The 18,452-nt window shown below is 39.5% G+C and overlaps 1 protein-coding gene across 8 annotated transcripts in view; it reads left to right on the forward strand.

Annotated features, from left to right (window-relative positions):
• The first annotated feature begins 4,322 nt into the window (after positions 1-4,322).
• The window catches only part of AKAP7 (A-kinase anchoring protein 7), a 93,004-nt gene continuing 78,874 nt past the window's right edge, over positions 4,323-18,452 (forward strand). For 7 of the 8 annotated variants that reach the window (XR_012041485.1, XM_072855862.1, XM_072855860.1 and 4 more), the window contains exons 1-4: positions 4,323-4,640; positions 7,710-7,859; positions 8,914-9,059; positions 13,749-13,885. Coding sequence is in view for 7 of the 8 variants with exons in the window: in XM_072855862.1 (XP_072711963.1) it covers positions 4,451-4,640; positions 7,710-7,859; positions 8,914-9,059; positions 13,749-13,885 (623 nt within the window). In the remaining variant the exon portion in view is untranslated. Of the gene's footprint in view, positions 4,641-4,765; positions 4,947-7,709; positions 7,860-8,913; positions 9,060-13,748; positions 13,886-18,452 lie in introns of those variants that run through there. The other variant, XM_072855866.1, reaches the window with a different exon arrangement.

Below are 18,452 nucleotides of genomic sequence, written 5' to 3' on the forward strand. Positions count from 1 at the left end.
AAGCAAGCATCTGTTGTCCCACTTCTCCAGCCTGTTGAGGTTCCCCTAAATGCTAGTCTGTGTGCAGGAACATGGGATGGGCCCCCATGCACGCTGCTTTCTCAGGCAGAGAGGGACAGCCTCTGCCATCATGCTACCCTGCATCCGCTTTCCCATTATCTACCACTACCTCTCTGCCAGCACATCTCTTCTAGCTCTTCCAGTTCTCTTCCAGCTTAGGTCTGATGGGACTGCTTGTTCATCCTTCAATAACCTAGTTTAAAGTCCTCCTTATGAGGCTGGCAAGCCTGTTGGCAGACAGACATTCATGGTCCACTTCGTTAGGTGAATCCTCTCTCTACCCAACAGTCACCACTCCTCAAAAAGAGTGCTATCAGCATAAAAGCCTGGAGGAACCTGGAAGTGTCTGAAACAATACCTTGACATTAGTAGCATTTGAGTGTCTATGCTGATCTTTAGCCAGTGTCCCTTATAACAGGTCGCTATCCAGAGGGTAGCAAGTGAAGAATTGCTGCTCCGGGTAATCAGTTAATTTTTCAGCTGATTCCCACTGTTCTGCTCCCTCCTCCTGCAATGTAAATGAACGCCTGTGATCAACAGATCATGAAAATATCAATTTACGTTAATACTTTTCACATTAATCTTCATATTCATGTTAGATGTCAATCAAATGTAGTTTCTATTGATTAAGTACAACTGACAGCATCTTCAGGCACTTCTTCCTTTTATACCAGTTATAGCCTATTTGCTTTTTGATCTTTGCATTAAATGAGTTTATCCCAGACACTCCTCTACCTCTCATTTTCCATTATCTGTAGTTCTGCAACTCACACATCTCTCTGGTTCTCTAGCAAATCTATTACTATCAGATCACAATCTATTCTTCTTCACTTGTCAGAAGACAGGTTGCTGTATCAGCAGTGTTAGTAATGAAGCCTTGTTTTGTATCAGTTATGTCCTCCTTTCTTATCACGATAACCCAACCTTCCCCTATAGTCTCCATGCCCTCCCATTGCAATACCTTCAACTCCCTCCCATGTCCTACAAAATATCCCAATGTCCCCTTCTGACATTTAGGCCTCCCTGTAACACATCCCATTCCTGCCCCTTTATTTCCTAACCTCCCAAATACTCATAGTCCCCCATATCTCTTGCTTGACTAAGATAAGACATAATATGTATTGATAATATGTACCGTGACCTATCGTGTAACGAGCTGACCAGTACTCATGGCCAGCCACAGTTTCATGAAAAAACATACGCACAGCATTGTTTCTTCTTTCCCTCATTTGGGAGTTAAATGAGTCTCTCTTTTCTCCCAAACCACTTATTTTCATGAAAGGTGTGGGAATATTGTACCTCTGAATCCTTTTACTCTCTACTAAATCTGACTGAAGTTAGGCGATGGATTAAGAGACAGTAAGGTGGGTGAGAGGCTAACAGGCATGGGCAGTGTGGTTGTGTAAGCAAATACATTTGTAGAGCTGACTGTGCTTCCTCCTTCTGTTAGCGTCACTCAGCTGTCATTATGTGATTTTTTTTTTCCTCAAAGGGACAACTGTACCACTGAGAGGTTAATCAGAAACTCTCTTTAATAAAGGCAAGGCCATAGAAAATTGATGAAGTGCTGGCTTTAGCCCAAATCTAAGCAGCAGTGAAACCCAGTTTCTGCCAGGCACCAGGTCAGTGACCTCTACGAAACTTGTGCAGTATTTGGGCAGGCAGAAAAATCACAACTTGTTACTTCAGCTTTCTAGTCCTCAACTGAACATTTCCCTCCAACACCACTTTTATGACTCATAGGGACAATTCATGGTAACTGTTACCAGCTCCAGCTAAAGTGCTTTTTATTTCTCACTTCCCCTCATCCTAGAGATAGTATATTCAGGCACGTCATGAACCCAAAGAATACATTTACATATTAGTGCTAGGCTAGTGGGTATCGGTTAGATACGATTTTAGCTCCACTAAAAATGCATTGTGTTTTCAATTGTTAAGAGGACTATTAAATGCTAACTTATCTAAACATTGCATTGCATTCCCCTACAACTGTACAAACAGAAAGGTTCTTTCTAGAGTTTGCTTGCCTAAAATTTCTGCAAAACACCTAATTAATGGATCTGGAGCAGTTTCAGATCCAAAACTGCACTTTAAATTCATATTTTTAAAAAGACACTTGATAACAAAAGATTTTCTCCCAGTATTTGATCTATAACTTTATGGAATCAAATTTTTATGGAAATATCATACTTGCAAATGCTAGCAGGCTAGGAAGAGGTGACCACTTATGTATTTAGTCTCCTAATGGTAGCTGATATTCAGATGAAATGTGTATAGTAAGAAAAACTGCCAGCAGCCTCACTCTAAAGCTTCTCTTGGATCCCACAGAACTTGGACTTCTGTGTCACATCCAGCCTTTGGTCTCCACAGGACTATGCAGACCAAATGAAAATACTGTGTGAAAGACAGTGAAGGCAAACACAGCACGAAATGGGTCAAAACAGTGGTAAAATATTTCCAAACAGATTTTATCTCCCAGAAAGGCAAGGCACAGAGGAGCCAAATACGGAAACTGGCCTCATTTTTCACTAATTTCTCAGCTTCTAACATTCAGCAGCCATGCAGCTTCCTCCCTATCATGGCCATCCTCTTTTATTTGCTTTTGCCATCCCTACTCTCTTTAAAAATGAAAGTAGGAATCTTTATATACATATAAACAATCAGCTCCCTCAGATCTAGTCTGTATGCACAGACCGATCTGCAAAAGTACCAGGTGACGATTGGCTTGCCTTCTCCCACAGAACACAGCAACAGGATTTGGATTCCAAGAGGCACCAAGTCTTTATTTAAGCAGGAAAATAGCGTCGCCCATTCCTTGCCTCAGAGAAGCAGCCTCTGCCGTACACCCCAGAGACCGATTCTCAACAGGAGACCGTGCAGCCACAGCAGAGGCGTTAGTGCCAGCAGGCAGAGGGGGCCAGGGCTGCGTGGGATGGCGGGGGGCCTGTGTGAAGGAAGGAGTTCAGAGCAAGACCATCTAGTGTCCCCCAGACTGCAGCAAAATGGGGGGAAATTATTGCTCTGGATTGTATACAGTTCTGCTGGCATCCCTAAGCTACAACTGGTTATTTTGGGGAGGCACCAGCCCAAACCATTCCGGTTCGTCACGGCCCTTCTGTGGGACGAGCGCTCGGGCAGCCACATTTTGGTAAAATACTGGGTGAAAGCAACGCTTGCAAATGTGGATCTCACGCTTCAGGACACATTAGCTCAATAACTTCACTGTGAATTGGACATCTCAGCCAAAATCTGGCATTACAGAGTGCATGCGGGAGCGTTGATCTGCTTGAGGGTAGGAAGGCTCTGCAGAGGGATCTGGACAGGCTGGATCGATGGGCCGAGGACAATTGTATGGGGTTTAACAAGGCCAATTGCCAGGTCTTGCACTTGGGTCACAACAACCCCACGCAATGCTACAGGCTTGGGGAAGAGTGGCTGGAAAGCTGCCCAGTGGAAAAGGACCTGGGGGTGTTGGTCGATAGCCGGCTGAATATGAGCCGGCAAGTGTCCCCAGGTGGCCAAGAAAGCCAACAGCATCCTGGCTTGTATCAGGAATAGTGTGGCCAGCAGGACTAGGGAAGTGATCGTGCCCCTGTACTCGGCACTGGTGAGTGCCACCTAGAATACTGTGTTCAGTTTTGGGCCCCCCACTACAAGAGAGACATTGAGGTGCTGGAGCGTGTCCAGAGAAGGGCAATGGAGCTGGTGAAGGGTCTGGAGCACAAGTCTGATGAGGAGCGGCTGAGGGAACTGGGGTTGTTTAGCCTGGAGAAAAGGAGGCTGAGGGGAGACCTCATCGCTCTCTACAACTACCTGAAAGGAGGTTGTAGCGAGGTGGGGGTCAGTCTCTTCTCCCAGGTAACAAGTGATAGGATGAGAGGAAATGGCCTCAAGTTGTGCCAGGGGAGGTTTAGACTGGATATTAGGAAATTTTACTTCACCGAAAGGGTTATCAAGCATTGGAACAGGCTGCCCAGGGAAGTGGTTGAGTCACCATCCCTGGAGGTATTTAAAAGACATTTGGATGAGGTGCTTGGGACATGGTGTAGTGGTGGTCTTGGTAGTGTTAGGTCTACGGTTGGACTCGATGATCTTAAACGCCTTTTCCAACCCATACGGTTCCATGATACCGTGATTCTGTGAAAGTGACGGGTGGTGACGTGCGAGACTGGAGGCCGCCTCCCGCCATGCCCCGCGCGGGCCGGCCGGCGCGGAGCACGCTGGGAGCTGTAGTCCCGCGGGCGCACGGCCCCGGCCCCGTCCCCCCCCGCCACCCGCCCCGCGCTCCCGCCGGCTGCTGCCGTCCTTTGCCCGAGGGGCGCGGCGGCTGCGCTAGATCCCCTCCGGCCCGCGGTTTCCCGGCGGGCAGCCCTCCTCGCCGTAACCGGGCATGCAGCGGCTGCTGCGGCGGCTTCTCCCTGCGCTTTACTCGGCGCGGCCGGCGGCGGCCCGCGCCCTCCTCGCCCGGCGGGCTGTACCCGCGTTCCCGCGCCTCATGGCGCTGCGGCCGACGGCGGGAGCGGGAGAGGGCCGTGGCGGCGGGGACCCCTCCCGCGCAGCCGGCGCGACCCCGGAGCACGGTGAGGAGGCGGCGGGGCGGTCTTGCGCGGGGGAAAGAGGGCAGGCGCTTGCGAGGCCCGGCGCCCGCCTCCCCCGCCGGCTGCAGGCGCCCGCAGCCGGCGGGGGAGGCGGGCGCCGGGCCTCGCAGACGCCTCAGCGCGGGCCGGGCGCCCTCCGCTGCCGAGGGGCTGCGTGTGGGTCGTGCTACGAGGGGGGGAGGCCCGACGTTGCTGATGCCCGTTAGCCGTTAAACGGTCACGTTGGGCAAAGCGGCTGTAAAAACTATGGCTTGTGCACAGACATATTCAGATATCAAATGGAAAGAGGTAGATTTCACAGCAGGGGTTGTGGAGATCGTGGGGGGAAATGATTCAACTTAATTGTGGGCTGTTGCTAAAAAGTCTTCTGCTTTTATTTTCCCTGCCTGCCCTGCTCTGTCCCCAGGCTTCTAGTCAGTGTAAGCTTCTGACCTGGCTGAATACTAAACCTACCATTTTTTGTTTCCAGATTTAGGGGGGGGGGGGTTTAAGCTTTTTCAGTTCTCTGACTATCTAAACACTACTGCCAGAACCGGGAGTTCAGAATGCCTAGAGAGTAAGACCGTCTGTTTTTGCAGCAGCTTGCAGTTAAATTATCTCCAAAGGATTCATTTGTTATTAAACCTATGAACATAAACATATTAAATAGGGAACAAGTGCCTGCAGACCTAATCTCATGGTGATCTCCGATGTGTAGGTGACAAATAGTAGAAGATTATTCTATCTGAAACTATAATCTGAGTATGGAGAGGAGAGAGCTGGGAAAGGAGTGCGATCAAATATGTTTTATTGCACCTTATTTTTGTATTATCCCCTTTATGAGCTAGGTTTATAATATTTTTTTTTTTCTGCTAGAACAGATTACTTAAATAATAGCGAAGATGAGCAGCCACTTAAACAAATACAAATATGGGAATAATGTATACACCTGTTCACATGTGAAATTCAAGCTAATATAATTAAGCATGCGATTAAGATAAAAGACTTTATCCTATAACAGCTTGATGGTCAAGGAGTTCCTGTGGAAGCTGGTTTTGTTATGTAGGTCTGAGATTATCAACATTATGTCAAGAATCTTGAAAAATCTTGTTTTCAGGATGTTTTAGTGACTAGAACACAATTCTTGAATTTTGTTGCTGATTTCTTTAATAAATATTTCAGGAAAGGTGAAGGATGGAGTTTTTTTGCTTGAGCACAACCTGTAGGATTTAGAAGTAGTGCCTTTTCAGTTCAGCTAATTGATTAGAGAAGGGACATTGTTAATCACTAGCTGTGCCTTTGCTATGCCCATCTGCTATTGTGAGCAAACAGAATCTTTTGAAGTGGCTCAAGTATGTTGCTTTTTGAGCAGACAGAGCAAAGGAAACCTGTAATCTGCAATATACACCCCTCAGATTTATGTGAGTCCTTGTTCTGCAGCTGATGCTACCTTAAAAAATCCCTTTTGCTCCCAGCTGGTTACGATTCTGCATTTCTGAATCTTGTTGATAACTTTTGTGCCCCAGACCTACTTGTTTGTCGGTTTCATGGATTTCAGTCTTGTCCTTCACTTTGAGATCTCTTTGAAGGAAGCATTGTTGTTTTCTGTATGCTTGTGGATCACCAGCAGCAATCTGTTTTGTGTGAGCTTTACTTTAATGTAAATGTTAAGTAATAATTTTATTATTGCTTTAACATCTGTTTGTTGTGCATAGTTCTTTAGTGTCTACAGGGGGAACAAGCAACAAATCTAAATACTTTGTTTCTTTTTAATAGCCTCCGGGATAAAGTTAAGTGTCAGACCACAACCACAGAGCGATTTATGCCTCCCTGCTTTAGACTGGAGTGAATTAGCATTTAATCATGTTGTTCTTTTACTTATCTTCCCTAGCATAAAGTGATATATGCAAGAAACACTCCACAGGGTGATAATAACCCAGACTGGATCTGTAATATTGATTTTATACATGTAGTGTAGCTTTGCATGCCACAAGAACATAATATGCACTTTTGCTGCCAGATTTTCCCCTTGGGCCAGATTTGGACTATCTGCACTGGTCACAAGAGGAGCTTTGAATGTGTGTTGTCTGTAGTAATGAGCTGTCCTGGGATAAACTGCAATTCTGACATAAGGCTTCTTCCACTACAGTAATCCCATTGTGGAGTTGTCCCACAGGATATTGCTGGATGTCTGGTTATGTGCACATTTTTTGCTGCTAGAGAAGATTTTACTTTTTCATTTTTTAAGATATAACTTAGTATGCAAATACTAGAGTTTACTGATGCAGAAAAATGAAGCAGACATAAGGAAATGACTCATGCTTAGTTAGTACTCTTGGGGAAAAAGACATTTTTAAAGACTTGGTGGTGGAGATTATTCTGTCAGTGTGGTATTACTCTGAGCTAGAACTTCATTTATATCTTTATACATGCAAGATGTGTTTTGATTTGTATTGATTCCTTCTTTAGCTTAAATACTGAAAGTCAGTTTTTAGAACCAGAAGTTCAGATCATTGCTGTCTATAACATGTTATACTGTGTGGGAGATGCAGGAGTAGAATAATCATCTCATTCCTGAATGGTATAGTCAGCTGAGAATTCTTTGTTATATGTGGAATTATAGGATTCCCTTACTACTCTTTCATGCTTCATTTTCAGTGTGTTTATATTGGAATTCATTTGCCAATATTTGTCTGCACTGAATTTCATATGCCATTACTGTTATCTAAAGTGAACTTTACGTGATGTCTGAAGACTTTATTTTTTCATGCTCAATTATAAGTATCCTTTTTTTTTTGCACGTAACTGCATTTTCTTAGAACCAAACAAGACCATAAGTTCTTACGTACAGAAGGCTGAACTCCCTTTTTTGCTATTCCACATAAAGCGTTGAAATATTTTTGCTGATATGTTGACAAGGAAGAAGAGCAGCATTCTTAAGGGGGTTATATGTCAATATTCATTTGCTGATAATTAGAGAAATGTATACTTGGTATATTGCTTGTGTATAACGTCTCTTAGCTGTTTATATAAAAAACTAAGACCCAGTGTGTTATTTTAAATATATTACAGATGGACTGGAAAATGTACAGCAAAATACAATCTTTAAAGAGAATAAGAAAAGGACACAACAGAGAAAAGAGCCATGTCCAGCTGATTCAGTAGAATCTCTGATGGCAGAAATGCCGTTTGTCGACACAGATATTGAAGATGAATTTTTTAGTAAGTATATTAAACAGAAGTAGTGTGGAAGCATAGACACATCATGCACTCAGTTCTTGGTCCTGTCTGTTGGCATGTACAAGTGGGCTGTGCACATGGAGCAGAGTCTCCCTGTGAACAAGATCCAGTTCAGAGCCTCTCTTGTTAGTACTCAGTCCTGCAAATACTTGAGCATATTAAAAATTTACCATTTTGTGATCCATTGCAGCAGTGAGTCACAGAATAAAGACATCTCATATGTCAATTCACATTACTGTATATGAGCTTCTCACGTAGTCACATATGAGCTGTCTTCCAATATGTGTATTCCCAGCATGGGGCTATAATTGCACCTCTAATTGGACAGTGGATGTCTGCAGCCTGGTCCAGTTTATGGGTATGTATCAGGCCACATGGTGGGAGAGGGTCTGCAAAGTCTTGAGGAAATAAGCTGGGAGAAAAATAATTTATGGTACAAAGGAAGACTTGAGGACGTGCACTTTGCTTTCGCTATCTATGTTGGAGGGGGTCTTTGGGAAAGGAGAAGGTAGAGAGTAGATCTGGCTTGGATTAAATTTTCTTCTGGGCTGGGTTTGGTCCTTGAACTATAGGTTGGCCAGTCCTAGTCTAATACAACCTTTAATAATCCTATGTATTATCTTGTTTTATATTTCAAAATGCAGCGTGCATGGGATTTTTGAAACTTAATATTGGCACTTTTGCTCTAAAGTCAGGTCCATGTTCAAATATAGACAATTTGCAGGCCTATTCCACTGCAGTGTGATGTGGCTAAATGAAACACAGTGGTTTGGAAGCTGCGCGTCTATGTTAGCAGCTTATGAGCCCTGCTTAGAGGTGTAGGCTGCTAGTTCAAGTATGGTACTCCACTTGTGTGACTACATGAATTCAGGTTGGAGTAGGATCCCAGTTGGACAGTTCAGAGCATGGGCAGATCAGATGACTGGGAAGACATGCTCCAGTCAATTGACTGAAGTCCAGCTCCTGTTGGCATGATATTAAGTATAACTTTGTTTTGATTCTTCTGTATGCTGAAAGTATTTTTTTTTCTCTTCAGTGCATGCAACCTCTGAAATAGATATAAAAAAGAAAAGAAAGAGGACTACTGGAAGGGAAATTGAAGAAGGCAGTGAGAGAAAGAAGAAAAAGAAAAAACAATATCAGCCGAATTATTTCATTTCTCTTCCAATTACTAATCCAGAGGTGATAGTCTTTATTATACTAAATTGGTATAACCAGAATTACTTCAACAGCTGCATGTGTTTATAAGAACAGTGTTTGATCTTGAGCAAAATAATTTTTTTCAGGTATTTTTAAAGAAACATTAGCAGCCTATTCAAAGACTTAACTTTATTTTATGTAACACTTTTGTGAATAAAATTGATTATCTGGAAAAGACTAGAGGAAAAATACTTATCTTTTTATTTGGTTTGTCAGTCTTATGGATTTCACATTATTTTGACTGAAGCTGGCTTAAATTTCCCCTTTGTACTGTTCCAGTATTGCTTATTTTGTAATTCACTTAAAATAAGGAAGAGAGACATTCCTATTCAAGTTAATAAGAAAATCCCTAGCAATATTTTTAGCTCTCCTTATAGATAGGAATTTAAATTTAGATCTGTTGCTGTTTTAACTAGGCAGTTTATAGTTTAACATTTTCAGTAAAATCGATCATCTTATTTAAAATTCAAACAGCCTATTGCTTTAGTGAGATGTTGTTCAAATGGATTCAAGAGGTGCAGATAGCTCTTTAAGAAAATGTATTTTCTTGTAGTTAGCATGTGTTGTCTCATTTAGACAGTGAATGAGAATGATTTCTTACATGCTGTGGGATGTCTGTGGTACAGCTTTGAAACCTTTTGTGTCTGCAAACAAGGAAAGTAGGTGCATTATGTTTAAAAAGTTAAACCCAACAGTTTACCACTATTTCCAAATTTAGGGTTTTTTTTAATACCAGGAGCTGTCTCAGGTGAATTTTAACTCATCCTACATCTGTACTATCTGTTCTCTGAGAAAGTCAAAGATGAAGAGAACCCAAAATGAAAATAAACCAAAATTTTCAAAGGTTTGAAAATTACAGTGCAGTCTTTGATTCTTCAAAACATACTATGTGAAGAAGAGATTGTAGAGGCTGGTTTTATAAGATCCAGGATAGCCTGACATGAATATTGTGGAAGATCTTTTGTGCTATCTTACTCTGAAATATCTTTTCTTCCATGATTTGACAAGTGCAAGAATAATGTAGGGGTGATATAATCTGATAATTGAGAATTCCTGCTCACGATTGTTATTATGTTGAATGGCTGGTTGAGCGGAAAAGTTTTAACTATGCATGCTTTTTTATGTGTCATGTATTTAGTCGTATATCATTTACAGAGGTGAAGGAACAGCTATATTAAATCTCAGAGCATTTGGGAATTCCAGGACTTTGCTAGAAAGTTTTGTTTATACTTGCCTTAGATGTAGAGTTGTTCTGAAAGTAGAAAATACATGTCGGAATCTGTATAGACAACATTAGCCAAAATTTAGACTTAAGACACCTGGTTTCTTGATAGCCAGAGGGAATCTGGTAATTACTGGTAGTATTTCAGTTAGTAATGAGAGACCTTTCTTTTTTGAGGATCTGATTTTATTCCAGTGAAGTGTTTTAGGCATTAGTACTCTTTCTTCATAGTTTATGTAGTATTTTAAGCTTTACACAGAGAATCATTTTGTAATAAGGGATATTTCTGGAACATTTAATTAACTGTTCCTCTTGGAAATGAAACAGTTTCCTTGTTTTCATTTTAATTATGTTTTGAATCTTCAGAAATAAAATGTGGTGTTCCATTAATTTTTAATTTATATTCGACTTTGCATTATTACTTGTGCAAAAATAGTTACATGGATGATTATCATTGTATCCTTTTCTGGTAATTTTTTTTAAGTTACGTTTCATGTGATGTGTTATCACTTGGTAGGTTAGCCTTTCAGGGTCCTCCAGCCTTGATTATAATTATAATTAATCTGTTAAATCTTTAAAGCTTACAGTCTTCATATTCACTTACTAGTAATATCCTTGAAATAAGCAAAACTAAGTTATTTTATTACTCTTCAGAATAACATATTTCAAGTAATGGGAGAGGTGACCTTGAAATCAGTATTTGAGGCCTTAATTTGGAGCACTTCTTAAAATAATCTGAGGAGGGAATTTTTGAGTATGATCTGCCTTCAGACATTTCTTTTAGTTAAGTTAGGAAATCTCAAGTTAAAAGAAATAGCATGATAGCAGTTGAAATGTAACATAAAACTTTGTAAGGTAATGTAAATAGCAGGTTAAATAGCAATTTAAAGTTTTTATTTATGCAGTGAGTTGTAACTAGTTATACAGAGATGCAGGAAGAGTCTTGCTTTGCTTAATTAAAATTCAGCGCATTCAACTGGTAATTGCACCTTAGATTTATTGAAGAAAACAGAACGAATCTGAAGTTATATTATGCATTGTGCTGGCACAGCTATGCTACAGCTATTGTGTTATGTTTTGATCACATAACTTCTGGCAAAACATATTAAAAATAAATTCCTGAAATACACAAAAATGTACCTGAAAACTTTTTTTCTTCTCTCCAAATAGTGTATATTGTGTAGAATGTTGTCACTTTAGCCAGAGAGAGAGAATGTGCTCAATCTTCTTTCTATTTTGCCTTTATCAAAAAGGCAGGTCATTTCATACTTTCCTGGTGGATTCAGCAGTAGCTTGTCTCTGGAACTGCTAACTGGCCATCTTTGGAATTAGTCCTGTTTCAAAGGTGTGTTATTCGTTAGGTTTTTAGCTTGATTTCCTAATGGAGTTTATACAGGTGTGAGCCTGCCTATCTCTTTGCCTTGTTATAACCCCATTGGGTTTTTGTGGGTTTTGAACCTGCTGTGGGTTTTCAACCTGTTGTCCAAATTTGGATAAAAAGATTGACATCTCGGAGGTACTAATTTCCTACAATTTTTTGTGGAATTGGTGCTTGCGTAAAAGCGAGCCTTGAAGGAACATGCTTGTGTTGAAGCCTGTAGTGTGAGTGTGGCAATTACCTATTCTTCTAGACCTGCCAGCTGATGATGATTACCTGCGTGTTTGTTAGCCAGTCAACCCGTTATAGCTGAAAATCAGCCACAGCAAGTGTTGCTTCTTGCCTCAGCCAGAACTGAACTATATGAGGGAGCTGGAGGGAATTTAGGACATGAGCAGGAAGGGACTCGGAAGTACTACTGGAGGAAGCTATATGGGTAAGGGCATGTGGGGTATTGGCTGCTAATCTGAATGCTGAATAACATTGACCTTTTTCGGAGCTAGGATGGTCTTACTGCTATGATAACACAGTTCCACATCTGTCTTCTGTATTCGGAAGGGCTTGTACACTTACATGTATTTTTTTTTCTTTGCCAGCTCTCAGGTGCAGATTAAATTTAGAAGCAATAGTTGAAAATGGAATAAAATTGTAATTCATATGATAGGTGTTTTCATTTTTGAGGTTTGATTTTTTTTTTTTTTTTTAAATTTACGGCGATAACTGCATTTGCTTTAGTATATAAACTTAAATAATTATGCAGTCAATACATTGTGATTATCAGGGATTACGTTTACCAGTTTTTTTCTTAAATGTGGGTTAAATTTGTCCTACATCTGAGACAATAAAAGTGTTATTTATCCAGGATAAGATTAGTTCTGACATAGGAAGGAAGATGGTCTTATTACAACATGATTTATGATCATTGATCAGTTTGCCTGCATGGTAAAACTCATCTTAAGAAATTCAGTCAGAAAAATACTGACCACTCCCATTAGACTTTGTTTTTTCAGGAAATTTATGTTTTCCTTATGATTAACAGAACTACCAAAATATGTCAAGGCTTTTTTGTTTTTAACCTAAGAGCTACTTGTGCTTATTTTATAAAAGTGAATATGTACAATATGTTTGTGAAGCATTCAGCAATGAGTTTCAAATTAAAAAAAAAAAATCACATTGAAGTTTTCTACATGCTTCTTTTAGACTTTATACACCAAAGCTGATTTGTCTGTAATGTCTTTGCTTACTGTGCTTTAAGAAATAACTCATTTTTTCAGATTGTCAAGGTTATTGGATTTGATTTAATTTCCACTAACATATTCCAGAATTGATGCAGGGTTGGGTTTCTTTTGGTTGTTGGTTTTTTTTTTTAAATCACTACAATACAACTATCATAGTGGCAAGCACAGTAAACATGTTGGATACAATTTATAAAGCATGTAAAACCATACATTTTCTTAATTGAAAATTATTTGTAATTCAAATAATTTTAAAGGAAAAGACTGATGAAGTTAGAACTGTATACATCTTGTATGGAAAATCATTAAAATGTGTTTGAAGAGGGTATATAAATTATATCTGTCTATTGGACAGTATAATCAGAATTGTAAATTGGATATCTCTACAAATTATTTACTGAATATTCCTGTTTTGTATGTGCCTGATCCTGCAAAGATCTCTTTCTTTTTCCAGACACTTGTCTGCACCTAGCAACATACAAGTTTAGCAAAGCGGGCAGAGAAAGTCCTTGAAGAAGCCTTTTATTTGGATTACTGGCAGTGCAAAACTGGATGATCTTAATCTGCTCCAGGAATTTATCATACTTATGGAAGCAAACTCCTATTAAGATGTGATGGGGAGTGTCCAGTGATTTATTAATCATTCCATTCGTACCCACTTTGAGTTTACTCGGGTCAATTAGCACAGCTTTGTCAGAGGATAAAACTTTCTTCTGCTAGAATGGTTTTTACATAAACGTTTGATTTCAGTTTGTGTGCTTTCTTGTTCACTTGCATGATGGGATACAGTAATTGTAATGGCTAACTGTTGTTTCTGTGTCTGTCTTTCTTCCCAGATTACTGGCGGTATTCAGGCTGTCCAAGATGCAATAACACAAAAGGATCAAAGGCTTTCCAAAGCAATGGTTCGCTCTGGCTCGTTGCATGTCACCATGTTAGTGATGCATTTATCCAATGAAGAAGAAATTAGAATGTAGGTATTTGGTGTTAAATTAAGTATATACAAGTATTTTTGCTGGAGGAGTTCATAAAAAGACTAGAAGGGGTAACTGATGCTTACTTTTTGTTAGCCCTAAATTACTAGGATTACTGAACATTTAATTCATGTTGTTCTTAAAATGCTAATCTTAATGTTAGCCATTTTCATAACTTATGGTATGTCATGAGCTCTCAACAAAGTATGCTTTTTTCCCTTGCATTTTTCATAGTGTGCTGAACTTGCATGCACAAATCTCATGTTTGCTTAAGCAATTATTTTAAAACAATGTTTTGATATAGGGGACACTGAACAGATTAACGGGGGAATTTTCAGAACTTCATAGTTTAGCAAATGTTATAAGCCAAATTAGTAATTGTCACTGAAGGACTTTATTAAAGTAAACCTTAGCTCCAAGCTAATGCCTCATGCAGTTATAGGTTTTTTTAATGTCCCTAAATGAATTTATTATACTCAAAATCTAAGTACAAAAAAAGAGAGGTGGATATTAGGCCTTATCAAAAGTGTAATTTTTACGTTGCTTCAGTGATATAGCTGATTTTTTTGACCATATAAAAGGTAGAAAAGTTGTGGAAAGGCGTATGTATTACACAATGACATCATGTGTCTAAGTGTTAGATGCAACTACTTGCTTTATAAAAATGCAGCTCTGGTGTTTTTCACTGTTTATCACATGTTGTACTGCAATCTGAGAAGCCTATTTTAATGTCTGAGTTCAATGGTTAATACCAAGATGTTCAGACTTTTAAGTCTATCTATACAGCTGTAACTTACGAATGTTCAAAATAATAATTTGTGTGCTTAGCTGTAATTTTGACTTGAAATTAAAACATACATTGTATTTTATAGTCCTACTTTACACAGACTTTCTTGACAGTTTCTATTTAGATGTGGTGTCCAATGGCCTGCATATGTGATGTCTCTATATTCACACATAATTGCAGAATTGAGATTGCAAACACTTTGGTAACTGTAACAGTGTTATGTAAAATGCTGATAAATGGCCTACTGGCATTATATGAACATCTGGGAATCCTCCATTGCTTATGTGTCAATTTTGTAGTGAATTGTTAATGAATCAAAATTCATCAGACCCTTATAATTCTGTAAAAGAGAAGCCTCACAGTTTCATCTCCCCCAGATGAGTTCTTTCAGGGACCCTCTGTCATCTCTCTCTCTCCCCCTCTCTTTGTGTCTCTCTGGTTTTCTCTGCAGTGTTAGTAGGCATGCGGTCCCTGTACTGAATTAATCTAGATCAAATAATGAATAAGTGCAGTGAGACATTGCTTTGGTTATGGTAATACGGTTACAAAATAATGCGTCTAACAGGCATGTGTTGAATAATTTTTTCCCCCAGAATGTTTGGCTGTTAAAGTGCAGGTTGCTCATAAGAAAGCAGGAACACAAGATAGAATGTAGGAACCATTTGGTAGTCAAGGGCATGCTTCTAGTAAGTAGAAGTATTTTGGCTAAAAACATTTAACACAGCTAAAAATAACGAGGTTTCAGTATATCTAAATCAATTGCCCGGCTTGTTTTTCACACTTGTTTCCTTGAATGCGGTATCCTTGAGGCCTCTACACTCTTACTCTCCTGTGAGGATGCCAGTCTGTCAGCATCCTCGTCTCCCAATGGTCTGATCTAAAGGGAGAGGAACAGATAGCCAGGAACAGAGAACAGAAAGGAAAGAAAAGGATATAGATCTGCTGGACCCCCTCTCCTCTCCATGTGCCTTTTGTCTCCTGGAGTAGGCACACCAGCTTCCTCTTGCCCTGGTTGATGAGCAAACTGTGGTAGCACCTGAAAATCAGTGAGAACAACCACTGACTGTGTGTGTGCAAGATTTTTTTAAAAAGGGTTTGAAGTATGAACTTTTTAAAAAGGGAGTGTGAGAGGATATCTCAAAGGCAAGCATGCCTCCTCATGAATATTTTTTAGAGTCCTAAACTGTATATCAAAACAAATATTCCCAAATGCGGTATCTTCTGCTACTCCTTGAGCTCCTTCTCAGCTCTCACTGTCCGACTGCCACCCAAGCAGTTACTTACGGAGTTCTTCTCTGCCTTTCCCAGCAGAACTCCGCAGTCCAGGCACCCAGGAGCTGTCCTCTAGTCAACAGCAGCTTCCATAGTGATTCACCCCTTCTCTGGCCAGATGCCTCCTACAGGTATCTAGCTCAGCTATCCTCAGGTATTCTAGATTGCATTTTCTATTATATGGGATTTTTTTTTTTTTTTCCATAACTGATATGTTCTGTTTAATCTTTTGGGAGAACTTGAAGAGTAAAAAGTTGAATTTTCCTTTCTTTGCTTCACCAATTTTTGATACCAGGTTAATGGAAAGAAACCAAGATCGAGGCTGGCAAAACAACCTGTGTGTAATGTGGGGTGAGGGTAATCCCTCAAATAAAGTGCAGCTAGTCAACTGTGAATCTGAGAGTTCATAGATCCTTAGGTTTGGATCCATTAAGTTACTTAGATATCTACAGTTTTTCTACTGCGTTTGCACAATAGTGCTTCTGTCTATACAGAAATGAAATGTGTTGAATGCTATTTGAAGTCAAAATGCGTGATAAGAATGTGCTAAACATAACATTCAATTCAGCACAAAGCCCTTTGTATGGTATTTTAGTACACACAGCTTTCACCCTGAAAATGGAAGATCTGTGTTTTAGGCCGCTCTTTCTAAGGGAATCTAGACCTGCAGTTTCCATGCGAGTTTCCTAACTGATGGGCCGCGATCTAGCCTTCATGAATGCACTTTACATCTCTTTTTGTAGGAGTATATGAAATCATGAATGTGAGATTTTAAAAAACATAAAGAAAGCAAGCAAGAAAGAGGCATGACAGCAATCCCTTCAAGCAAAGGAGTTCTAGTCCATCTTAACTATATGCATAGTCATGGGATTAGGTACTAGAAATCAGGATGTCTGCCTTTGCAGTAAATGCCTTCATTACCAAACTATAGTGTCAAGTTGTTCTTGCTTGTTATTTGTCAAAGATTCTGTGAATCTAATCTTTTCATTATAAATATAAGAGCTGAAAGGATTCAGTTTGGCTTTTTTTGCAAGGTTGCTTTTTCTAACAAGTAATCAAAATTAACAATTCAGAAATTTCTAAAAAGAAACTACATCAATTTTAAGTGCTATAATATTTACATTACACCAATATAGGAAAAAAACAGGCACTGCTTCTATAATCCTAGTTTGTATTCACTTAGAATATGCTGCTTAATTCTTTTTTTTTTTAATTTCCTTTCTCCACTTTGGAGCAAAATGCTTGTAAACTTTTTTTGTTATCCCCAAGGGTTAGTTGCACTGAGTGTAAATACTATTTGGCATCGTAAATACTATTTGGTATGGAATAAGAAGAAAATACTACAGTTGCGTGTGTTGCTATTGACTTCAGTGGAAATGTTTGTCCTTGTGCATTGTTCTTACAAAGCAATTGTTAGATGTTATAAAGTGATTGATAGAATATGAAAATACAAAATATGCTGGAGTGAGATGACAGCTATTTTTCTAAATATTTTAGTGTTTACAAGATTATATATAAAAGTAGAACTAAATCTTCAATGACACAGTGCTAAACTGAAAACACACTGCACTGTTTGAATTGACCTTTCATAGACCTCATCAGGTAGAGTTGAGCTGGTCAGTGAGTTCTGCAGCACACCGTACAGTATGGAAATATAAATCTTTGTTCAGCTGGGGAACAGAGCTTTCCATGACTCTCTGTGTACCAGTTCTCAGATACCTAAAACCCATCTCTGGATTTTTTGTATGTGCATGATTCACTACTTGAAAGCCTGCTGCAATCTTTGACATAGTGTATTTGAAACATCTGTACTTGTTTTGGAACAATTTTCAGGTTCATGTCGGTAAATAAATCTACACATGATTACCTGTGAAGTAATCTGACAGGTATAATCAGTATTAGATGTTGGTTTTGAAAGGTCTTGAAGTATAGCACATACAGAAGATGTAGGAACAGGCTTGTCTAATGATAATAAAAGAGTAGGTAAGTGGCAGAGACTAAGCTCAAAGAAAAATATCTTTGCTAAGGAACAAGTAATGGCATTGTTGTTTAAAGCAGTTATATAGGAGCTAAAGTACTTCTAGGTTGTAGATTAAAGCCCTATAAAAAAACCACTGGAGGACTATATCAATCAAGCATATTTTGTCACGTAATCAACCTTAACTTCTGTCTTAACCTGGCCTACGTTTCAATTAAATGCATCGTTCTCATCAAGAGTCCCTCTTGTTAAACACAATGGAAACGTGTGTAGAGTTGTTTGTAATTGTACAGGCTTAAAGGATATAATTTGGCCTACTTTAGAAATCACGGTGATGGCTTTCATCCAGCTAGGACAGAAAAAGTAAAATAAACCCTCTTGAGAGTTTTTAACCTGTCACTGCCATCTAGTGTTTATAAAGTCAATGTTGGTTTAGTGAAAAGTTTAAATTCGGTTTCATTGAATAGAATTAAAAACTGTGAGCATGTGAGAGATCTTTTAGAAGACACTAAGAATGTTTATATAGTTT

This window comes from Ciconia boyciana, chromosome 3, assembly GCF_034638445.1.
Source record: "Ciconia boyciana chromosome 3, ASM3463844v1, whole genome shotgun sequence".
NCBI classification, from domain to species: Eukaryota; Metazoa; Chordata; class Aves; order Ciconiiformes; family Ciconiidae; genus Ciconia; species Ciconia boyciana.